Source organism: Sus scrofa, chromosome 1, assembly GCF_000003025.6.
Source record: "Sus scrofa isolate TJ Tabasco breed Duroc chromosome 1, Sscrofa11.1, whole genome shotgun sequence".
In the NCBI taxonomy this organism is placed as follows: domain Eukaryota; kingdom Metazoa; phylum Chordata; class Mammalia; order Artiodactyla; family Suidae; genus Sus; species Sus scrofa.
Window position 1 is genome coordinate 8,004,756 of NC_010443.5, and position 25,415 is coordinate 8,030,170.

Here is a 25,415-nt window from a genome sequence, read left to right on the forward strand (position 1 = left end):
CTGCTAAAACCTTCCCAAACCCATGAAAACTCTAATCCACGGCTACATAGACTTCATCTCAGAGGGTAAATATTTTAGGCCTTGAAACCATCTATGGTCTCTGTTGCACATTATTGATTATTGGTGGTTTTACTTGGTCCATTTGATGCTTTTGTTCATAACCCTTTACATGTGTAGAGAAGCCACTCTTGGCTCACAGGCTGAGGGCCTCGAATCCCGAGTTTAGACGTTTCCAGTTGTAATTAAGGTTTTTCAGGGATGAACTTCTCAGTATTTTCCAACAAGGCTCATTTGATAACTGCATTCCTCCAAAATTCTTCCAGAATTCTAAATATTGTTGAGCCAGCTTTTCTTTTCCTTTAATTCCCACTTGTGTCAAGTCTGACCTCCAGAATTGAGAAACTCTTTTCCCTCAGAACCTTGGGAATAGCTGAAGTCTTTAGGAAAACAGTCCCATGAATTTTACCCTAACTTGGGAGTTCCCATTGTGGCGCCTCGCAAATGAAACTGATTAGCATCCATGAGGATGCAGGTTTGATCCGTATCCCTGCTCAGCGGGTAAAGGACCCGGCATTGCCATGAGCTGTGGTGTAGCTCACAGATGCGGCTTGGATCCTGCATTGCTGTGGCTGTGGTGTCGGCCACAGGTGTGACCATAAAAAAAAAAAAAAAAAAAAAAAAAAAATTGTATCGTAACTTGACATGAAATGGTTTCCAGATGTTCTGCTATCTCGAATGCCCCCTTCTTGGCATCCCGCTGCCAATGGCGTTCCTAAAATGTCTCCTCCAGGACCACAAGGCACTAGGAACTTGCAGTGACTGCTGTGGACTCATTTGAACTGTTGTGTAACTTAAGTTGGAGAGAATATTAAGAATATATACCAGTGTATAAATTCAGTGTTTTTTTTCATTTTGGCTGCTCTATCCTCTGGGGTCCATCGTAATTGCAAGTGCCTCTTTGTAATAATTCAGATTTCTTTCTTTCTTTTTTTTTTTTAATGGCCACACCCAAGGCATATGGTCATTCTCGGGCCAGGGACTGAATCTGAGCCACAGTTGTGACAACACTGGATCCTTTTAACCCACTGCCCCGGGCTGGGAATGGAAGCCACACTTCCTCAGCCACCTGCGTCACTGTGGTTGGGATTCTTAACCCATTGTGCCACAGGGGGAACTCCAATAGTCCAGATTTCTATAATCGAACAGTCTTGAGTTTCCAGGTGGGGGTCAGGAACCATTGCATGAGCAAATGCCAGTGAACTGTTTGTGTTTATACGAAGTAAGCATAAATCCTTCGGAGGGGAACGTGTCCTGCTGTCCATGAAATGAACGTAACACCCTCTGAGGTGAGGCTGACAGGAAACACGCCTGCAGTGCATGAAAGTGTGAATCGCAAAGGAGGGGGCCTGTCTCTCTAGGTCGGCCCAATCCCCACCTCTTCCGCAGGAGGCTTACTGGGAAAATTCACTTATATTTAAAAGTCACATCTCTGGCTTGGCATTGTGGAGCATGTTTGAATGTGAGTGCAAAAAAGTGTTGCTTAGACTTCCTTTATGTTTGTTTGGGGTTTTTTTTTTTTGCCTTTTTTTTTAGAGCCACACCTGCGGCATACGGAGGTTCCCAGGCTAGGGGTCGAATCGGAGCGGTAGCCACTAGCCTACACCACAGCCACAGCAACGCCAGATCCGAGCCGCATCTGCGACCTACACCACAGCTCACAGCAATGCCAGGTCCTTAACCCACTGAGCGAGGCCAGGGACGGAACCTGAATCCTCAGAGACAACATGGGGTTCTTAACCCACTAGCCATAGTGGGAACTCTGAAATGAGCTTTTTTAAACTGGGTTTTAAAATCACCTGGGGATTTTATCTGGTGGCCTAGTGGTTAAGGATCTGGTATTGTCACTGCTGTCATGAGGGTTCAATCCCTGGCCCAGGAACTTCAGCATTTTGTGGGAGCAGCCAAAAAAATAGATAATGATAATAGAAATAGTAAAATAAAATAAAATAAAATAAAACAAAACAAAATAAATCTGGGACCTGAAATCCTAATTAATCTGGAAACATAATGGATATGCCCTCACAGAGACCACCAGCCCACGCGGGCACGGAGGCAGAAGTCACTCAGTTCGCCACTGGCTCTCGGCTAGGATCACAGCCTCCCAATCATTCCCACAGCTCAGCAGCATTTGCAGAAAGAACAAATGCCTTTCCACTCTTGTCGTGTTATGTAGAGCACATACTCTTTTTTTTTTTTTTTTTTTTTTTTTTTTTTTTTTTTTTTAATGGCTGCTCCTAGGGTGTGTGGAATTTCCCAGGCCAGGGATTGAATCTGAGCCACAGCTGCAACCTATGCCACAGCATCGGCCATGCCACATCCTTTCAACCACCTGCACCCGGCTGGGGATTGAACCTGTGCTTCCACAGTGACCTGAGCCACTGCAGTTGGACTCTTAACCCACTGCCTCACAGCAGGAACTCCCCTAAAGTACATAGTCTTTGGAACCTTCAAAAAAGATGTTAAGAGCAGCATCTCTGCTCCAAAAAGTCCCCCACACATTTATCTAGTGAACAAGTACAAATTCAGCAGTTTTAATCAACGTCCTTACAGACAAGTGTGGATATGTATATGCATATATACATATATATATATCAAAACTGAGAATTTACAAATGAGATTTGATACATTGGGCGCCTAGCCGTGGATAAATCCACAGAATAAATCTTAAGTAGGCTACATTTCCTTTGGTGGCATTTTTAGTAATTCAGTTCTACAGCATAGGAAGAGATCCAAAGCTTACATTTAGCTACGTTTGGAGGAGTTCAGCGAGGAAAAAGTTTTTTAAAAAGCAAGCAGGTGGCATCCCGTGAAGCAAGCCCAGCGTGTTTATGCTGATCCCGGGAGACAGCGAAGCATCTGAACTGTGTGCATAAAAAGTATGAAAATCGTATTGCATCGGTGGGCATCCGGGAGCCGTGCGTTCCTGGTGTCTCCGGGACGCGCCTTCGCAGGCAAGATGTGGAGAAGCAAAGGTACCAGCAACGCTGAATCCCGCGTGTGGTCCAGCCAAGAAGTAGGACTGAGCTCCAGACTGAGGATGCCTGAGGTGTCCCAGGTCCATGGACTGTCACCAGGGACAGTGGGCTCAGACACCGTCTCTCTCCCCTGCTCACAGCCCCTAGTGTAAGTCAGTCGAGGGGGCCGGGCAGGGCGAGCTCCTGGTGCCATCGTCCCGCAGTTACCACTTCCCTGGGATGGTGACCCCACACTCGTACCAGCCCACGTAGTAGTACGGGGTCCCAAAGCCGATGCTGCCAAAGCTGACTGGCTCCTGGCGATACTGGCGATAGTAGCCTGGATGGGATGGGAAAGGGAGGGAAGGAAAACGCATCTGAGATTCTGCGGTTTATCACAGGAGCCACCTCTTTGACCGTCAGCCCCTTTCCTGGCACGGAGCTCTTGGAACCCTTGGCACTTCCTAAGAGATAAGAGTACTCACTAAAGGTGTCTAGAAACGAACAATAAACCCTTCCAACCACGGTGACTTTATGTTGATGAGGTGACGTCTGGACAGCACTAGAATGAGGGCTGGTCGCCAAGGACACCAACCTGGTGATCAGAGAGCTGGCACTTTCAGTCCCGGCCCCAGCCTCCGGGGAGAAGAGAGAGGCTGGAAGGTGAGTTCAGTTACCAATGGCCAGAGAGTCCACCCACCCTGCCTGCGCCACACTGGCTTGAAGACCTTGCCGGTTGGTGAATACGTGGAGATGCAGGGAGAGCAGCGCCTGCAGAGGCGGGGAGGCCCCCCCGCCACATACCTTGCCCGATGCCTCTCCCACCTGGCTGTTCCTGAGTGATATCCTTTTATAATAAACCAGTAATCTTTTTTCTTTTTTTTTTTAAGAACAGCTACCATCCTATCCCTTAGAGGTGAGTCTCACATTTGAATGGATTCTCCTTACCTGCCTTAACCTCCCTCTACCCCTCTTTTTTTCCAAATTTTCGTTATTGAAGTAGAGTTGATGGACAATGTTGTATTAGTCTCAAGCAGACAACAAAGTGGTTCAGTTATACATATACAAAGATCCATTCTTTTCCAAATTCTTTTCCCATTTGGGTTATTACAGAATACTGAATGGAGGTCCCGCCATGGCACAGTGGAAATGAATCTGACTAGGAACCATGAGGTCATGGATTCCATCCCTGGCCTTGCTCAGAGGGCTGGGGATCCGGCGTTGCCGTGAGCTGTGGTGTAGGTCACAGACTCAGCTTGGATCTGATGTGGCCGCGGCTGTGGTATAGGCCGGCAGCTATAGCTCCGATTAGACCCCTAGCCTGGGAACCTCTACATGTGGCTTTTTAGGTGCGGCCCTAAAAAGCAATCAATCAATCAATTATTGAGTAAAGTTCCCTGTGCTATACAGTAGGTACTTGTTGCTTATTTTGCTAAGTGTTGGTGAAGTATGGTTAAGTTACAAGGCTGTGATCACTTCTGCTGTCCAACCAAGGGACCCAGCCATGCATACACACACACATCCATTCTCCCTCAGACGCTTTTCCCACTAGAACACTGGTCGAGTTCTCTCTGCTGTGCAGCAGGTCCCCGTTGGCCAATCTTTCCATGTCCCTCACGGGGCACGTGCCAGTCCCCAGACCCCAGCCCATCCCTCCCCATCCCCCACTCGTCCCCTTTGGTGGAAGTCTGCGAGTCCGTTTTCCGTTGTGCAAATAGGTTCATTTGTATCCTTTCTCTTCTCAGTCCCACATATAGGTGAGATCGTATGATGTCTTTCACTGTCTGACTCCCTTCCCTTGGGAGGACAGATAAACCAGTCATCTAGGGAAGGGGACACGGGCACCTGGGATTTACGGGTGACCACCTGGACCTGCGATGGCCATGTAAGGTGGATTTATTTTTATTTATTTTTTAATTTTTACTTGTTATTTCTTAGGACCACACCTGCGGTACATGGAAGTTGCCCAGCTAGGGGTCAAACTAGAGCCGCAGCTGCCAGCCTACACCGCAGCCACAGCCACAGCAGCACTGGATCCAAGCCACATCTGCAACCTACATGGCAGCTTGCGGCAATGCCAGAGCCTTGACCCATTGAGTGAGGCCAGGGATTGAACCCACATCCTCACAGACGCTAGTAGGGTTCCTAAGCCACTGAGCCACGACAGGGACTCTGTTTAGTTTTCCTTCCTCTGTACTTCTGTTCACACCATCTTCCACCCAGAAGGTCCTCCGATTTTGCATGTATTTTTATGACTCAGCCCGAGTCAGCCTCTTCTGAAAGCCCTCCCTGACGGCTTCAAGTGGTCCCCCCTCCCTTGAACTCAGACAGTGACTACAACCTGCACAATTGCCTGACCGTGGGACGATCATGTGACATACTCTTGCCGTCGTTTGTACTTTACGTTGGTTGCTCTTAGTTACCTTTCTCTCTGACCACACGCCCTGAGAGCAGGAGTAAGAGCTTACGTTCCTTTGTTATGCTGAGAGCCACGCGGGAAGCCCGGGGGCTTCTAGTCCTTTGTATCCCTACCTCCCAGGCCCATCCCAAGCCCAGGAGTATTGTGCCAATTCCTTATTTTTAGGATCCAAAATGCTGCAAACATCCACCTTCAAATGGTAAAGCACACTCAGAGCTAGAGTGAATCTTCTCCTTCGAATAGCCCTCCTCGCCCACTCCGCAGTGTAATACGCTGGGCCTTTGTTTGCCTTACCTTGAATGGTAGGGAGGGCTTCTATGTAGGACTGAGGCCCTGTTCTTCCATCGAGGTGCGAATCCACAAACTGACAGTGGTCTTCCCCTCGTCCCCAGCTGTCCCCGATGCTGTAGAATGTATCTGCACCAAGGAATAACCATGGGTCATTGACGGGTCAAAAAATAGCACAGCTGGTTTAGGCATTTGCACAGGCTTTAGACGTGGGCGCATTACCTAAACTCTTCGTGTTACATAAGTCTGAAAGATGGCGCTAGTGACGTCAATTTCCAACTGTTGTAAGGACTCAGCAAGATAATGTATGTTAAATATTTAAGTGTTCATTACAAGGCAAGTACTAATGTCATGAGCATTTTCAGTCTGTCCGTGATAGACCTTTCTACTCTTTGGTTTTAAAAAAGGAGGAAACTCTGATAGCCAGACAATACATTATGAAATAACCATGAAAAGCTTGAGTATCTGTAAAAATGTAAGACCCTGTTTTCATACATAACTAGAAGAAGTGGGTCTGGAGCATGAGGCGCTGTCCTTGGTCCTGAACCACAGAAGCACAGTAGGACAAACTTGTTTCTCTCAACCCTAGGAGACCAGACAGGGCTATGCAACCTCTCCCAGGAATTCTGAAGCAGGGGAGGAAAAGCGCAGTGTGGGAGAGGAAAAAAAAAAAAAAAAAAAAAAAAAGAGCAGAGAGAAACAAATACCCAATGGCTGCTGAGAGAGGCAGAAACACTGAGAAATTGCCAGAGTCGGAGATGGTTGGGGAGAGGTTGACATTATCTTGAAATGATGACCACTAGCAAGAAACAAACGAAACAAAACAAAACAAACCTAACCCGTGACAAAATACAAACCAGCTGAGGGAAGGGTTTTAGAAAATATAGGTACTAAAAAGTTAATAGGCAGGCAAATTTTGAAATAAAAAAACAATTTTGTGTAGGTGGATGAGTCAAAATCAGCTGAATAGAAATAGCATTTTGGAATGTTAGTAGTTCAAACGATTATGTTACTCTTTATTTTAATCCCCTACCATGATGAAAACAATGTAATTAATTTTGGTCACACCCTGGGCATGCAGAAGTTCCCGTGCCAGGGATTGAACCCTAGCCTCAGCAGTGACAACTCTGAACACTCAATCTCTAGGCCACCAAGGAACTCTGGTGTATTCAGACAGAAGAAATATTACTGCTCATGTGTTTCACTGCCTACATTTGTTTTTTCTCTGTCAAGTTGTGCCAATGGCAACAATGTAGAGGGTTCTTTTCCTCGATAACTCCAGCTTACACTCCTACCTACTCTTACAGAATTAACAACAAAGAAAAATGGCCTTTAAGTTACTAATAGAATTTTGGACATCATTCCTAAAAAGCAGTAGATTTAAAACATATGTATTTCTGGGTATCGATGGAAAAACCAGTCACTCTGAATTCAAGCCTGTAAACCTTGTTTGCATTTGAGCCAGAGTGAGAGATAGTAGGTCTATAGCTTAAATGCATTTTGATGCACCTGCCATGTCAAGTTAGTATCTGATAAAATAAAACCTTCCACACCTTCCCACAGCTCACCATCCCCAAAGACCTACCTTTCAGGTTGTCACTGAGGTAGATCTTATACCGCAGTGAATTGCAAAGAATCACTCCCACAAACTTTCTGTACCACGTCCGCTTCACATACTGCCGGCCGTGGCAGTCCGTGTAGCTAGGGTCATGTTTGAAAGCAAATGGGATCCAGATGGGCTCACCGCCTACACAACACAAAGCACCTCTTAAACATCTCCTGAGTCATGGCGTTTGGCAGTGTTTACTCTTGCACAAAGTACCAGACAATTCGACTTATTCGCTGGGCTTCCCTCTCCCCTCAGGGCCTCTCTGAGCCGTTTTCCCACCTCAGGGGGCACTCTTTCTCTCTTTTCTCTTCTTTCTTAGTTCTCAGGCACAACTGGGGAGTTCCCTGTACCTGAACGTAGCTAATGTGTTTGTGTTTCTATAAAGGATGCTCAGAGTAAGAAAAAGCCTTTAAGCCTCAAGAAATATAAGCAATAATGGCCAATTTGACCTTGTGGGGCAGCAGGCATTGGGGGGGGGGACTGCCACCCTACCTCCCCCACCAAAGTTCCTCAGCATAGGTGCCTACTGTTTTTGTCACTCATAAGCTCAGTCGTGACTTTAAGCAATAGGTCTTTCTCTGTTTATTTGAAAAATAAAGTAAAATTTTATTGAACACATAATGCATTTGCTATCTTTTCACCAACTGAAACTATTCAAAGGAGTTATGAGAATAAAATTATCTATTTTCATAGATATTGGCCACCCATAATGGTTTTTATAGATATTGGCTGCTATGGCCCTATTTAAAAATTTCCAGAGCAGTCTTTTCCCTAGATTAGGATGACAGGTGCAAAGATACCACAGAAGTTTCCAGAAAATTATAATACAAAAATGGTCTGGCATTTCTACCTGTGAGTAAGCATAACAAGCTCATGTTCAATAGTCAACTTGATTACTGGAGTGTCAAGTTTATCAAGAAGAGAAACGTACCTGGCGGCCTCACAACAAGCAGAGGATTGTCTGTAGAATGAAAAAGAAATAAGTGACTTCACTATTATGTTTCACAGCCATGCAATTGTTGAACATTTTTTATAACAGAAAGAATTAACCAAACTGAAATAGGAGTATAAGGTTCATTTGACAGTCACCAAGATTTTATTTGCTCAGCATTTCCTTTCGAGAAATAGTCTTTTCTATTTCTATTGCTTTGTTATTTACATAGAAGCCGAAGGTGCCTGAAGATAATATTTTCACGTTGGGCACTACACAGTAATTCCACACCGATTACGTTTTCAAGTGCCTTGGGAAAACACTTCGGTGGTTTCCTAAAAAGGTAAAAACATAGGGAACCACGCAATGCACCCATTCTGCGCGAAGATGTATCCAAGAGAAATTAAAGCGTATGTTCATATAAGCACTTGCACGTGAATGCTCATGGCATATTTATTTGCAACAGCCAAAAAACAGAAACAACCCAAGGTCTCGTAACAGGTGAATAGACAGATTGTGGCATAGACACACAATGGAATACTGCTAAGTAATAAAAAAAGAATGAACCACTGATAAATACGGCAATATGGATGGATTGCAAAAAAGATGCTGAGTGAAAGAAACCAGACAAAAGAACTCATACTGTATGACTCCGTTTACGCCAAATTCTAGAAAGTGCTAATGAATCTACAGAGGATAGAAAGCAGATGAGTGACTGTCTGAGAACAGGAGAGAAGCTGGGCACATGGGGAGGGCGGGGGGCCGGACTGAACAGCTGCAGGAGGAAATGCTGGGTGATGGGGTGTTTACCATCACGACCTGGGGATGGCTCCAAGGATATAAATATACCTCGAAACCTACTCAGGTGCACATTTTGAAGATGGACAGTTTACTGTACACTGTTTACTCCTCAAAAAAGCTTTTTTTTTTCCTTTTTAGGGCAACACCTGCAGCATATGGAAGTTCCCAGGCTAAGGGTTGAATCAGAGCTGCACCTGCTGGCCTACGCCACAGCCACAGCAATGTGGGATCTGAGCCGCATTTGCGACCTACACCTCAGCTCATGGTAACACCAGATCCTTAACCCACAGAGAGGCCAGGGATTGAACCTGCATCCTCATGGATACTGGTCAGGTTCTTAACCCACTGAGGCATGACAGGAACTGAAGCTGTTTTTAAAGCATGTCTTTATCTTAGCCCAAATAATGCCACTTAATAGGAAACTACCTTTTAAGGAATCCTGCTTTCAAAGAAGTTCATTTTTATAAAATACCACAGGCCAGGTAACCATGGGCTGTCCTTTTTTAAAAAAATTATTGTAGAGTCAAATTCCTTTTTTAAACATCCTATGAATTTTTCACACACGAATAGACTCATGGAGCTCCGCCACTACCACACAGAGCTTTCCATCCCCCCAAACGGCCTCTGAGCTGCCCCTCTGACCTCATCTACGATCCACAAAATAAAGTGACATACCTGCTCTTAAGTTTTAAAAGTGCGCTGAAAAACACTCAAATACTCCGAGGTGGCGTCCAGGGGAACAATTCAAAACAACGTCACAAACAACAAAAACGTATTTACCCCCAAGGTGCAGCCTGTGTTACACACACACATTTGTTGACTGTTACATTTGGCCAATATCATAATTGGCCAAGGTCATAATTCATTACTTGATAATTGTCCTGTTAATCCCCTAACAAGTTCCAGCAAGGAAGACAAATGGAGAGACCGGAACAGAATGAATAAAGTGGAGGTGGCCGGGCGAGATCACCGCCTGATCTCCTGGGGACTGTCTGAGAGTGAGGTACTGTGTCTTCCCCAAGCCAGTATTGTTCAGAAGTTGGGGTGAGCCCTAGATACCCCCCCAGGATAGGACAGGCTGGGAGCATGGTGGGACTTGTCTTGGGAAAGGGCTAGTGGAGTTTGACAAAGTTTTCCATAGTTGTTGTTTTTTTTTCTTTGTCTTTTTGCCTTTTCTAGGGCTGCTCCCGCAGCATATGGAGATTCCCAGGCTAGGGGTCGAATCGGAGCTGTAGTCACCAGCCTATGCCAGAGCCACAGCAACTCGGGATCCGAGCCGCGTCTGCAACCTACACCACAGCTCACGGCAATGCTGGATCCCTAACCCACTGAGCAAGGCCAGGGACCCAACCCGCAACCTATGGTTCCTAGTCGGATTCGTTAACCACTGAGCCAAGATGGGAACTCCGAAAGTTTTACAAAGTTTTACCCTGCAGTCTCAGAAATCACATTTAGATGTCTCTACTCTTCAATTTCAGACTTCAGTTTCTTGACAGCTGTTTAGATCTGAATTATCTGGGTTATTTTTCCCTACAGACCCTTTATCATGTTAATTCTGATAACTGCCAAAAGTTCATGTTATTTTTAGGAAACACAATCATCAACACAGACACAGTCCTTACTTTCGCAAGTTAATGGTTTTCTCTACTCTTAATTACTCCTGAGAAATACACTTAGATGAAACAGGTAAAAACACTTCTGTGAGGTCCCCTGCCTAAATGTTCAGTATAAGGTGCAATCTCACAAAAGGTTTTCTTTTTTTCCCCAAATGTTTTGATTCCATCGATCTAAAGCATCACACTTAAAAAAATATCCTCCAGTGGCAAATGTTCTGGGGTCAAGCTACCCCAGAAATAATCTAACCAAATGGAAGCTAGAGTCCCTCTCGTGCAGAGCTGACCCAGCTGGGCTTCTGGAGGTGCCTAGGTACCAACCCTCCTGCTCGTTCTCCTATACAGAAAGGCTGCCAACCCAGGAAGGGCCACCGTGGGCCAGCGCCGTGTGTGCTGCCTCTTCCCATGACCACAGGGATGTTTCACTGATGGGATGCTGCATACCAGCATCGCAAAGCAGAGACAGCCTCTGAGTGATATTCTTGCAAGATGACAGCCTCTTAATTAAACCGTCCACATTACGGAGAGATATCTCTGTCTCCTAGGACAGAGAGCATCTTAGAGATGTGACCAACCAAAAGAGTCCACTGCCCCTCAGGACACATGCCACTTCTCTTCAGCTGTTTGCAATTAAAAAATAATAATAAAAGGAATTATCTCTGCAACTAAGACTTTACAGATAGCGTCAAACTTATCTTTTCCACATGATTCAAAACTATATTTTTCCCCTTTTCATTGGAATTTGACCTTTTCACTTCCCAGGCTGTTCCAATAAGGACTACTTTGAATTTTATTATCCAAGTTTTAACTTCGCAGAAAGAAAAATCATGTTTATCTTAGAATGAACTGATTAAACAGGAAAGAATTTTGCTTCTTCTATTTTTTATTCTATTGCAGGCATTATTTCAGATTATTTGTTTTTAAGAAAAAAAAAAAAAAATCCCACCCACGAGAACATGAAGTCACCCGTACCTGATTCTGTAATGAATGAGACCGAAGGGCTGACAGGTCCATAGCCGTGAGGATTTTTGGCCTGAACTTTAAAATAATACCTGAAATTAGAAGAAAACATTTTTGAAAGAGAACCTTGTTTAATTTTCATGTAATGAGGCAAACACTCAAAGGGTCCTATATTCACAAACGATACACCATTTGTATGCCGCACCCTAAAAAAAGGTTCCCAGGCTGCACCTAAAAAAAAGTTCCCAGGCTAGGGGTCAAATCAGAGCTGCAGCTGCCATTCTACACCACAGCAATGCAGGATCCAAGCCCTATCTGCAACCAGCCTCACCGAAGCTCACAGCAACCCCAGATCTTAACCAACTGAGCGAGGCCAGGGATCGAACCCACATCCTCCTAGATACTAGTTGAGTTCGTAACCCGCTAAGCTACAATGAAAACTCCCACACTGCTATTTATTCATGCTATTTCTGAACTTTCTCATTTTCAGATAGTTTTCAAAATAATACAGTTAACAGCACAGACATGTGACCAAGGGGAACAGACGAGGCATCCTGGGCGTCTGAAGGCCCCTTAGATTTTGTGTTTTCCTTAGAGCATCAGGGGTCGGCCAGACCCCCAAAGGCCTGTCCCTGGATGGAATGATCATCTCTCATCCGGCTCTTGTCCCATCTTGAGTTCCGCCAACTGCTGAGAGGAAGGAGCTGGAGCAGTGAAACACCTACCAAGCAGAATTCCAGTTTTAACCTAATTCTAATCACTGGACTTTGTGTGAAAAAGCAGGATGTTTGACTGGTGACGACGATGCAACCCATTGCTGGCAGGGAGAGGGCGAACCAGGCCAGAGGCTGGCCTCCTGGCTGGAACTAATCTGACAACATTGTGCTGGGCGCAGGACAAGTGCTATGCTTGGCTCTGGAGCTTTAAAGCCACGGAGTTTCGAGCTTCTGTGCCTCAAGGCAAGAGAAGCGAGTCTGGGAAGGGAAAGTGGGAAAGGCCAGAAGAGGCTGTGCTGGGGATTCGTCTCGGGACAAAGAATGCGCTAGAAAGCACACTGTCGGAATCAGCCTGTTGCCTGTTGATCTAGAGGGGGACTATCAGCCAGGTGGGTTGGGAGTCCCAGAGCATCTCATTTTGTACTCGGATGAGCTACTGGACCACAGGTGGTGATAAGAAAATACTGGACACCAACCAGTTGAGACCCACTCTATCTGCTGTTGATCTGCCAGGGATCAAACCCGCAACCGCATAGTTCCTAGTCAGGTTCTTAACTGCTGAGCCATGAAGGGAACTCCCAAGGCATTACTTTTTAAAAGGAAAACTGTGTACATTCAGGGAGCAAAGACATGTGTTTGTTGCATCCTTGCCCTGACGCCAAGCCTTCTGGGCTTCGGAAATCCCAGCTGGAGCCTCTGGCCTCACAGTTGCGCAGAGATACCTGACTTTGGCTTTGGCTAAACAGAGAGCAGAGAGAAGCCCACTTGGTAGAATCAGTTTTCCTTTAAGCTTTTCAAGAAAGTCATTCACATCTCACTCAGGACAGAATCCCTCAAATTTCGTTTTTTTAAAAAGATATGCACCATGAAGGACAGATGAGTCTCCAAATCTCAATTCACTCGGCACGTTGTGTTTTCCCAGTCGTGCATACTTTTAACTCGCGGTTGTGGAGTCATTTACGGCAAACTCCACCACTGGCAGTGCAGGCCGTGGCTTCGGCGTACATCCGTGATCACGGTCAAACTTTACGGATACTTTTTTTTCCCTTAAAAAATAGGAATTCGAAACCCAGGGAGTGACATTTCTTTTCAGAGGCCAGAGGGGACTTTTCTGCTGAGTATTTTTCAAGCCACCCCTGGAGGCCTCCTGGTACCTCTGCCCCGGCTCCCCAGAGGGAAGGGCGGCTGAGGCTGACCACTGGCTGAGCAACACTATTCCAATTTCTGTGTTGTAGCCACTGCCTTTTACCCTGAAACACAAGTATTCTCCAAATCTACCCTCCTGTCCACACAGCCATTTCCGTCTTCCGCAAAGCCCCCAGGGCCCGATTCGAAAGGGGCTTTTCCATTTCAACAGCACCTAACTTGGGTCAAGATTCAGTTTAAATAGGCTGAGCTGAAAAGCAACACAGAGTTCCGGGAAAAAAAAAAAAAAAAAGTAAATTCCTCTCTTCAAAAACCACGTGAAACTTCTACAGGTTAAAATGTCTATCTTATACCCTGAATAGTTTTTGTCCTGCCCTAGTAACAAAAGCAATCCATGCCTTCCATTTTCCTTCCTCGTCTTCCCTTTTTTTTTTTTTTTTTTTTTTTTTGTCTTTTTAGAACTGCACCTGCAGCATATGGAGGTTCCCAGGGTCAAATCAGAGCTGCACCTGCTGGCCTGTGCCACCGCAAAGACCATAGCAACGCGTGGATCCGAGCCGTGTCTGCAACCTACACCACAGCTCATGGCAACACTGGATCCTTAACCCCCTGAGCAAGGCTGGGGATCAAATACGCATCCTCATGGATACTAGTTGGGTTCGTTACCACTGAGCCATGACGGGAACTCCACCTTGACTTCTGATTTAAGCTTTGGGCACCTTTTTCTGAATAGCCTCCATGGTGACAAATCTTTGTACTTTAGGTATGGACTTTTAAAATATGAAGATTCCAGAAAGTGATTTGGGGCTGAGTTGGGGGAAATAAGGTGTAGGTGGTTTATAAACGCATAAACCTCCCCGGCTGTGCTATGATGTATGATGAGGGAGCAGTGGAAATGACTCCGACTAGGATCCTTGAGGATGCGGCTTCAACCCTGGTTTCCCTCAGTGGGTTAAAGATCCGGTGTTGCCGTGAGCTGTGGTGTAGGCCACAGACAAGTCTTGGATCCCATGATTCGATCCCAGCTCCGATCCAACCCCTAGCCTGGCAATCTCTATAGGCTGTGGGTGCAATCCTAAAAAAAGCAAAAATAAAAATAAAAAATAAAAAAAATAAACCATTGGTCTCCACTAGGTTGTGAGCTTCTTGGGAGGCCATGGGGTATTTTACACACACACACCCCCCACTGCTCTATCCTCTGTGTAACCTGTCACCTGGCCCAGAGCACGCACCTCGTAAGCAATTACTGGATGCATCGCGGGGCCCCGCATTCATACCTATTGACAGAATGGATCAAGCACCGCCCTGCATACCCCTGTCCTGACATTATTCAAAACTCAGTATCACTTTGGTAGCAAAAGATGTCAAAAGAATACTGGACTGTGGGGGACAGTGGCAGGAGACTGGGATTTGCAAGTAGCTATGAGGCAAAACCGCTCTGAGGCCTCTCTCTGCTTCCTGAGACCGCTGTCACAGTGGTTACTCCGCACATGACAAAAGAGCGGAGTGTTGGCTTTGTTGGCATTGGTTTTGCTTTTGTTTTCATTAACCCACTTTCATCACCATCAGGCAAGAATTAAGCAAAGCACTTCTTCAGTTTCCTGTTTGGCTACTTGTTTTTTAGTTGCTGAATCCTGATGTTTATAATCATTTATGAAAGCTCTGTTCAAGTGAGCCCAGGACTTTAAGAGGCCCCGAGGAAAGTTCTCGGCTAGTTTAGAAGTTTCTCGGTGCCCAAGGCTATTGTCTAGTTCCTATCCCTTTCAACACATTTCTGTTTAAGGAGAGTATTTTGCTTCTCTCTCCTCTGTGTGCCTCTGGCTGTATAAGAAATGGGAGACCTCAGGCCTGGGTCACATCACACTCAGAAAACTTTGCTATGGAAATACGGTGGCTTGACAAGACAGTGGTTCAGAGAGCCAATGGTCAAATATTCGGAACTTTCACAGGCCCACGCTGGCTTGAAATTGGCCACAATGAGAGAAAAGAAACTAGCAGACTCCATAAACCAGTTGTTGTTTGGTTTTGTTCTCCCAGAGAGCCAGTCTACAAGCACGTCATGGCGAGCAAACCCAGACGGTATAAAAGAGGAAACACAGGGAGTTGCCGTCGTGGCTCAGTGGTTAACGAACCTGACTAGGAGCCATGAGGTTGCGGGTTCAATCCCTGGCCTCGCTCAGCAGGTTAAGGATCCAGTGTAGCTGTGAGCTGTGGTGTAGGTCACAGATGCGGCTCAGATCCTGCATTGTTGTGGCTGTGGTATAGGCCAGCAGCTACAGCTCTGATTAGACCCCTAGCCTGGAAACTTCCATATGCCGTGGAAGAGGCCCTAGAAAAGGCAAAAAGACAAAAAAAAAAGAGGAAACACACACACACACACACGCTTTTTGAACGTGTTTTGGGACCCTTGAAACAAGTGCTGCACGTTTCACACTAAGGGCTATAAACTCTCTCCCAGATGGCCCGCTGGCTAGAGAGCCACTGCCCCGTTAGGAAGACATGCTTCTTGTGACCGTTATTCACGTGTAAAATACGTCTTTTGCAGTATTCAATGATCTGAGCGTGCACAGCATAGAGTTTGAGCACCAGGGGTTAACATGCTTAGCAACTGCTGCTCTGCTAACATCACATTCGAAACTGGTGCTGCCTGAAGCCCCCACGTGGTGACTACAAATAGACTGATTCCTTTTCAACACAAAGAACTACCTTTCCTTCCCCAGGGATAGGTAGTTCTAGTCTCTGGAAAATAGGGAAAAAATATAAACACAATAACCTAACAATTACAGAGCATATAGTAATTTCTCCTAGGAAAAAGATTGGACAAGTGGTAAACACTCATTAATAGTCTATGAGAACTAAACAGCAAATTCAAAAGAAATCGTAAAAATATTTTTGGGAGTTCCCGTCATGGCTCAGCGGTAACGAACCTGACTAGTATCCATGAGGATAAGGGTTCGATCGCTGGCCTCGATCAGTGGGTTAAGGATCCAGCAGGCATTGCTGTGAGCTGTGGTGTAGGTTCCAGATGTGGCCGGCAGATGCAGCTCCAATTCGACTCCTAGCTTGGGAACTTTCATGTGCTGCGGGTGCAGTCCTAAAAAGACAAAAAAAATTTGTTTTGATTAATCCCTTCCTTTTCAACCTAAGGATATCTGCGACCATGCCCACAGGTCTCTCTCTCTTTTGATAAATGACAGACACATTGTACCTTGTGTTTGGCTTCAGGTTCTCAATGGGCAAGTGAGTTACTGACGAAGCTTGGGTGGACCACTTGTTCCTGATGAAGTCTTCATAGGATGCGCTGTAAACCAAGTAACCTGCGGGCGGAACGGAGGCAGGGACCAATGAGCATCAAGGCACCGCATCACCGGGAGGTTTAACCCAGGGGAGGGGGTGCGGAGGAGGCAGGGCTGAGGGAGAGGTACAAGATGGGGAGCAAGCAGTGTGTTGGCTCAGGAGCGGGGAGGACGCTGGTCCCCACTGGTGACTCCAGGTGCAGATAACAAAATTAGACACCTCCTGATGATGAGCTGGTTCCCCACTTTTCTTCCTTCTCCTTATTTCCCACTTCTCCTCGGAACTAATCCCACCCAACCACGAATGCACAGCAGAAGAAAAGAGCGGTGACACCCACACAAGTACTGATGACACTCCTAGTAGAGGTATGTAGAGTTGTCCTTCCATGAAATGAAGAAACCGTCAATGGCGAATTCTGTGTGTGGCCGAAAGACCCCAGCCTCACGGTGGGTGGTCTCCTCACCCACTGTGAAAGGTTCTCCTTGGTTTCTAGCTGGTGAACATTTGTGCCTGCCCTTGACCTCAACATCAAATGACAACAGAGGCAGCTCTTTTCTCTGCCTTATCTGCTATTAGTGGACCTCAGCAGGCACGTCCTCAGCCCTGACCCCTGCCCGGCCTTCGAGGCCACCTCAGGAGGCCAGGGGAAGTTCATGTCATGGCTTCACACATCCTTTTTATTTTTAATTTTTTAATTAATTTTTTTTCTTTTTTGGCTGCAATGGCAGCTTATGAAAGTTTCCGGGCCAGGGATCAAACTCAGGCTGCAGCGGTGACCTACTCCCTAGCTGTGGCCACACCTGATCCTTAACCTACTATGCCACGGTGGGAACTCCTCTGATCCCTGTATCCATCCAATCTTAGCACATGTGCTGCCGAAGTGACCACCTCATCCTTTACGTTGAGTCTCCTACCCTGGAAGCAAACACTTGTCAGGTACTCCCTCTGCGCCAAACATCCTGCCAAATACTGTGGATTAAGTTTTGCTTTAAGCCTCCTGATCCTGGTACACAGGTTTCACGGCCTCCACTGTGGACACACGAGGCGACTGAGTCCTAGCCAGGGCTTAAGTATCTGGTCCACGTTCACGTTCATTAATCTGTTCCACAACTACCTACTGCGTGCCTACTACTTGTCAGACACTAAGTGCTGGGGAACAAGCGGAGACACATTTCATTTGTAACTCCAGGAGCAGCCGGACAGGCAGACAGACAGAATGATGCTGCTGTGATATGAAGGAACAGTCCCTGAGCCGGGGGTGGGGGGGGTGTCTTGGAGTTCCGCCGGGGTGGGGAATGGGGCCGCTAACTGAAGGGTGGGAAGCAGTTACGGTGCGTGGCAGGGGGTGGGGAGGATTCTGGGTGAGGGCAAACCTGGGCAAAGATGCCGAAGAGGGAGGAACCAGGAGGAGGCGGAGACTCAGAGGGGCAGGGTGGGGATGCGGGCGGCAGGAAATGAAGCGGAAGAAGCACAGAGCGGAAAAAGCAGGCGAGGTTCTTTGGACAGGTGGGCTTTTGCTTTTCATTCTAGAAGAAAGAGAAGACATTTAGGGGGCGACTCTACAAGACTCTCGATGCTCCTCTCCGGGGCCAAGCAGAGAGCCCCGCGGGTGGGTGTGGGATGTGAACAGGGCGGTCTAGCTATGGTGACATCCAGGTGAGACAAGGTGACAGCTCAGGTCCTAGGGTAATGGATGGAGAAAAATGGATGAGTTCAGAAGAACTCTGAAAGGAAAAGGTGACAGGATTTAGTCATGAATATGGAGGAGAAATAAAAGGAGGAGACTTGAAGAGGACTCCATGCTTCAGGCTTGCAAAAATGGGTGCAAAGTGAGGGCTGCTCTGCGACAGAAAACCCAGCTGAGCAGGCATGGGGCTCAGAAGGGTCGTGAGTTTGATTTTGGACACGCTGGCTGAGTCTGAGATGCTTTGGAGACCTCTGGGTGACCATGCCAAGTGGACACGATTTTACTGTTTGAGGCTCAGAGGAGAGTTGGGCTGGGCCTGGAGCTCTAAACCAATGACTCATCTCCAAGATGAATTAAAATTATGTGCGCAGGTAAAACCCTGGAGGGAGAGAAGGGGACCTAGGACCAAGCTTCGAGCAACCTCAACTTTTAATGCTGTTGGGTCAAAGAGGGTGAGCCTGTGACGGAGGTTCAGGATGAAAGAACAGGGTCCCATGTCAAGAAGGAGACGACGAGAGCATCAAACCCACCTAAGAGGCAGGCGACTTCAGCAGCAAGCCGTTCTCACCCATCACCTCCAAAGGGCCATTGTGGTGAAGGAAAAACAGTGGATTTGAGTCACGTGGCCCACAGCAGGGAGCTGGAGCAGACCACGGGGCTCTGAAGCCTCTTCCTCACGACTTTCCAGAGGAATTCAGTCTCTTTTTGCGCCAGATGCTGCTTGGGACTCGGGAAGGGTTGCTGCTCCCTCAGCATTCCCGTGTCAAGGACAGCAACGCCAAGCCGCACGCGCTGATGGAGCCGCAGACAGGTTCTCACGTGCACCCAGGGGCCCTGGCTTGGATGGGCCGGCCGGGCTCATCCTCTTTGATCTCTGCTTCCATCAGAACCTGGGCCTCTCCCCATGCTTCTCGGCTTAACCTCACCTCTGGATTTTTACCACGTGCTTGCTGAACACGTGTAACTCCCGCTCTTTCTATTTTTCTCAAAACCGGTCCGGAGGGACGGCCAAGTTCACCCTGAAAAACCTGGACACCATCACGTGGGTGATTTCCCACCAAATCAGTTCTTTTTTTTTTTTTTTTTTTGCCTTTTCTAGGGCCGCTCCCATGGCATATGGAGGTCCCCAGGCTAGGGGTCTAATTGGAGCTGTTGCTGCCAGTCTACACCACAGCCACAACAACATGGGATCCGAGCCACCTCTGTGACCTATACCACAGCTCACAGCAACGCTGGATCCTTAGCTCACTGAGCGAGGCCAGGGATCGAACCCACAACCTCATGGTTCCTGGTCGGATTCATTAACCACTGCACCATGACGGGAACTCCCGAATCAGTTCTGATGGTGGCACTGCTTCATTCACAGGGTCCGACTGGGGAAGGCAACGGGTCACAGACAGATTTACTCGGCAGGGGTCTCCCCTGGTGCGGGTACCACCTGGCTTCTTCACTGCTTGTGCACGAGGGGATGGCTGGTGGAGGTCAGAGCGCTCCACACCTCAGGCGCTACCAGAGCCCGAATGCCCTGCCGTGAGCCCGGATGTGTGATGTTCCATTTGGCCTCAGGAGGCATCTGTGTATGCATTTCGCCTCGCTGTTCCACAGCTAAACGAGCTGGTCCTGGACTCATCTGCTGATGAAGAGCTCCCATTATTCTCTCTTTTGGCCTCTCGGGTCTAAGATGCTTTTGCTGCATATCGCAGGGCCGTGGTGCCCTGACAAGTTCCATGGGGATACTTTTTTCTCGGCAGGAGCTGGCACACCTTTCTAGTGGGAGTGCCCGAATCCCTATAAACACCTCATTCTTATTACCATTTATGCTAGTGGCATGAGTACTTGTGATTAGCACCCTGAGGTTTGCTTTGGGGTTAGGTATAGGGTGTGCAATGATGACATGACCCCAGAGTCTCCAGGGAGATCTGGGAAGCTTGGGATGCAAAGGTAACAAGAGCGTGTGTTCAGAAGCACGACCTCTACAGGCTGATACAGGAACTGCGTGGGAATTAAGTCCTGCCACGTGTTCTGGGTGTCTTCTGAAGGCTTCCGCCTTCAAGGCACGTCTAACGTGGCTGGCACTGTCACCCTGCATCCACCCTTCTGTTTCTCAGAAGCCACATGGCTCAGGGCACAGTGGTATGTTTATGTTAAGTAACATCTGTCATGCAAGAGATCAAAAGCTAAATAGATTTTTTCCACAATTTTTTTCTGTATGCTTGTTTGCTTTTCAAAACTGCCATTCATAAAACCGTATTCAGTTAATAAAAGGGTTTTCTGGCTGTTCTGACTACAAGCTTTCCTCCTTCCACTGATTTATTTGCTTTCTATTAGGAACAGGCTGGACTTCACCAAAGCCGGTTGCAGCAGCCCAAGCAGCTTGCAGGCTGGAGGGAGAGGCATTTTCAGTTCCACCAAGACTCTGGACTTCCCGTGTGGCTGGTGGCATAACTACTCAGTTATACCCAGACTCTGACCCCTTGATCTGCACCCTCGCTCTCCCCGGTCCTACCACCCCACCTGGCACAACACCCAGGCACCCTTTCCTGCGTCCCTTACCCTGGCTTTGGGGCTGCTGAGCAAACTCCATAGGAAAAGTATTTCTTTGGATGTTCCCAGATGCTATTTTCTTATTTTAAGAGATAATAACGGGGGCATAAAGCAAAAGCACTAAAAATGTTGAATTCGATGGTCTACACGAGCGCTGTAGTGACAGTTAACACACCAAACTCGGGCTTATCCCACCATCCACAGCCCCGAGACACACACGCATATGCCTTCCTCCAGCATCACTCACTGGCCCAGAAGGAATCATTTTGAAAAGAAGCATCTATCCAAAGAGAACACAGATTCTTTTCTGTAAGCACTTATCTCAGCAAATCCATCCTCGAATATTTCCTTGGCAGAATCAAATCATCTCATGAACACCTCACAGGCCAGGACCTAGGAGGCTCAAGATCCCCAGGTATTTTTCCATCACATCCAGTTCCCACCTGAGGAATTCAGGGGCACCCGGAAGGGCAGAGAAGCGCCCAGAAGACACAGAGGGAAGGGGGGAGGCTGAGTCACCATTCCGGGGCTGACTGTGACTCGGGGTGGCCCAAAGTAGGAGCTTTTCCAGCACGCATGCTGCAGGATCTAGCCTTCCAAGTGGCTCCGTGGGCTCCCCGGCTATTTGCAGGATTGGCATGTGTAAGAGAGGTAATGATTATTTTGTACAGGAGGAAACAAGGTCCAGGGAGATGAGGAAGGTAGTCCCGGGCCATGCAAACCCATCTGGAACTAGAATTCAGGGATTCTACTTTCCCTCTAATGCATTTCATACTACCCCACAAGGCTTCCCTTACTGCCTCTATTTCGTCCTTTTATAATAAGACATCTGCATTCATGCATCGGTTCATTTATGCCTCCATCTATTTGACCTATCCATCCATCCTTGCATCCGTCCATCATTCACTTATCCAGCCCATCCATCCTTGCATCCGTCCATCATCCATCCATCCTTTATCGTCTGTATCTCCCACCCACAGGTCCACAGGACCTCTAAGCATCTACCCGGGACACACCTGTTATCATATCTCCCGGGGCGGCTTTGTCCCAGTCCACAATGACGAATGAGTGGCAGCCTTCCACAGCGACCACGGTGATGTTGCGGGGGACATGTTGGGGAGGCAGGTCGCTCTTCTTCAGGTCATTTGGAATGATTTCGTCCAGGCTCTCCACTTGGAAGTGATCCAAAGCATCGGTCAGAGAGCACGGGGCGGAGGGGTCCTTATTTAGGTATGTCACGTAAGGAGCTGGAAAAGAACAGACGCCCAGTCGCACTGCTGAAGAGGTCTGCTCCATGGACTAGACCCACCATCCAGTCTCCTCCTGCTCATTTCCAGAGTACCATCAGCACTGATGCCTAACCCAGACACATCCCTGGCTCTTCTGAACGGACCCGTGTACTTACATCTTTCAATCTGCTGGTTTCGGAAGACCCTACTGCCCCCTCAGCATTGACCATGATGCCTCCATAGTGGTGCTGAACCCTCTCCCAAGTATAATTTAATGTACAGTCTGCAGCACCCTGCCATTCCTGTGTCCAAACACGCAGAAGACTGAATCAGCCCAACTGCATTCTCTCAACACGGTCCACTCCCTAGACTGCGCTGGGACCACAAAAACAACATACACCGATCAAGATGTACAGCCTCCAGGCTCAGTCCCAGGTGGCCTTTCCTGGGGACTTCAGGGACTCCCACAAGCGTCTGGAATATCCGCACAGGCCAGGCCCAAACAGCCAGAACAGCACCACTCAGCACAACAATAGTGGTTCACATTTACAGAGAGGATCCAGCTTTTTCTACATACGTGATCTCAAGAGGCACAAGGGCCCCGGGATTAAGGCAGGACAGGAACTGATAAGCCATGTCCCAGCTGAGCCTACAGATGCTCAGCCTGGTCAAACAGGAGCCTCCCCTCCAGCCCACAGCTCTTCCTCCTACGTACGCGCTCTCGGTCCAGAAAGCCAAGGAACTGGGTTTCAGCTTTATACTGGGCTCAAGACCGTCGAGTGCTCCCACGTGGCAACTTCTAGCACTTTCTAAACGTTCCATTGTATCTTTTCACTCGGATGCTCAGAATTCTCAGTGTGTGAGGACTGAAGGCAGTTTCTAGTCCCTCCATTTTCCAATAATCTGTATAAAAGGAGGCCTTTCAAGCTTGTTTACAGATCTTATCAGGAAGTTAGGGGAGTGGTCTACTATGCTTTAGAGACTTACAGGCAGTTGAAAATAGCTAGACAACAGTAAGCCTTTCGGACTTAGAAGAGTGCTTTGGAACAGCTAATAATAGCTCTGAAAGTATTTCAATTTCTGTCATGGAACTTCAGAGAGAAAGATCAGAACATTTGGTGAACGGAGCCAAGCTGCTGCATATGCCATGGGCCCGCGTTCGCATCTGCCTCAGGAATCCTTCCACTGAATATCCTGGGGCTGCAAGTACGTGTGGTTCAGACACTCAACACTACAGCTTGGCTGGAAAGTGCTGTTCTCTGCTTATGGCAGAACATTTGTTTTGGAAACAGAAAGTGTGATATTAGTTTAAGCTGTTGCCTGTCTCCACTCAGTAATATATTTTTTTTCCACTTAGTAATATGTTAATGTCTCGTTAGCAAAGTTCATGAAGGGCATGGGAAAAGAAGCCTCCCAAAGGGAATGAAACACAGTTTAGTGAAAGAGAATTTCCTCCTGAAATTGTTTTCATGACCAAGAAAGAAGGATAGACTCAATTTCTAGACCCCAAGCCCTTGAGGCGCATGAAACCTACGGGAAATAAATGGAAGGAAAAGAGCTTCAACTCTTTGAAACTCGAAGATGAACTAGTAGCTCAGTTCAGTAAACTGTGCATCTTTTAGGAAGAATTTAACAAACAACGTGCAGGCAAGGTCTAGTGGAAGTCTCAGTTCAGGAAGGTTGGCTGCAATAAAATATACTCATATTTCCTGGACATAAGGATCATTAAGAGTGATGCTGACTCTGCCTCTGCACAAGGCAGCCTCTCTAAACTCTGCTCTGCCAGATACCCAAGGTTTTCCTGCACGCACCCCTCCCCCGACGTCTGCAGAAAGCAAGCTCGTGTGCATTGAAACAGGACCGACTCCCTGGATCACCCCAGATGGAAACTTCACTCTGGGAAAGCCTCTGCTCCAAATGTGCTGCCGAGGCCAAGCCAAGAGATTAGTTCTGCTCTTCTTCAAAACACCGACGTCTAAAACTCATGTTTCCCTGATTAAGGACGTTCAATTTACCAACAAAGCGTTTCTTTCCAGCCAGATCGAATTCTTCTTCGGGATAGGAACTGATAGAGCCTTCTGGGGGGATGACGGCGGGCGTGGTAGCAGTGGTGGCCGGCCTGGTGGTGGAGGGCTGGGTGGTGGCTGGTGGCTTGGAGGTCTCAAATTCATAATCTGAAAGGATACGAGGGTTTTGTAACCGGGCGCTTCCAGAAAAGGGGCAACTGTTGGCCATCAAAAGACACCTCCTTGAGACTGAGCTCTGCACTAAGACGTGCTCATGCATGCCCCCTGGAATAAACGCTCTGCCTCGACTGGCATAGGCACACTGAGGTCTATGCAATGACTGGCCCACGGGGACCTGCTGTCTAGCACAGAGAACTCCACCCAGTATTCGGTGCTAATCTATGTGGGAGAAGAATCTGAAAGAGAATGGATGTGTGCACGTGTGTAACTGAATCACTCTGAGGTACAGCAGAAAAGACTGCTAGCTTGTAAATCAACTGTACTCACTACAACTTTTAAAAGATTAAAAAATAAATAAATGCTACGCCTAAATGGATTTCGTTGCAAACAAAACAGTATTTCCCCCCATGTCAGTCCTTTCAGAGAAGCAGCTGCAGGTAAAAGAAAGGAAGGGGAAAAAAAAGGAAACACCAACGACCAGAAAAATGAGAACTTAGAATCAATGCTAGACAGAACCTTACGACTTATCTAGTTTAACATGCTCTTGTTACTGGCCCGAGATCATTTTCTGCCTCAATAATGTTCCCTTTTAGAGCCATAAAAGATTCACATGAGAAAATCAACTTGGTTTTTAAAAAATGAGGGGGCTTTTTTTCTGGGGAGGGGGTGAGATTCATCCTATTCAGAGAACGAACCCGGCAACAAAAAAGAAAACTCCGCTCCCTTTTCAACAGCCCAAAAGCATAAAAAAGGGGTTCAGAATGGTCAAAGGTGTGAAGCAAACGTCCTTTGTTTTCTCACGTCTTCTGTATTGCTGCTAAGTCCGTTTTTGTTTGAAAATGGTAGGATTGGACCACTGCTTGAACGCTCGTGATTCCCGCATTCAGGATTTAAGAGCCCTGGAACTGCAGACAGACAGCAGGCAGGCGAAGCACAAGTGGAGAGAGACATCTGGGGGTCAAAGGTCAGCACAGA

At 47.3% G+C, this 25,415-nt stretch overlaps 1 protein-coding gene across 1 annotated transcript in view; it reads right to left on the bottom strand.

The window, feature by feature from the left end:
- Positions 2,565–25,415, bottom strand: part of FNDC1 (fibronectin type III domain containing 1) — a 99,556-nt gene continuing 76,705 nt past the window's right edge. Inside the window, 8 exon segments of the mRNA XM_005659118.3 lie at positions 2,565–3,354; positions 5,728–5,850; positions 7,307–7,468; positions 8,262–8,291; positions 11,648–11,727; positions 16,706–16,814; positions 22,042–22,272; positions 24,270–24,428. Of these exon segments, the coding sequence (XP_005659175.2) occupies positions 3,239–3,354; positions 5,728–5,850; positions 7,307–7,468; positions 8,262–8,291; positions 11,648–11,727; positions 16,706–16,814; positions 22,042–22,272; positions 24,270–24,428 (1,010 nt within the window). The 3' untranslated portion in view covers positions 2,565–3,238.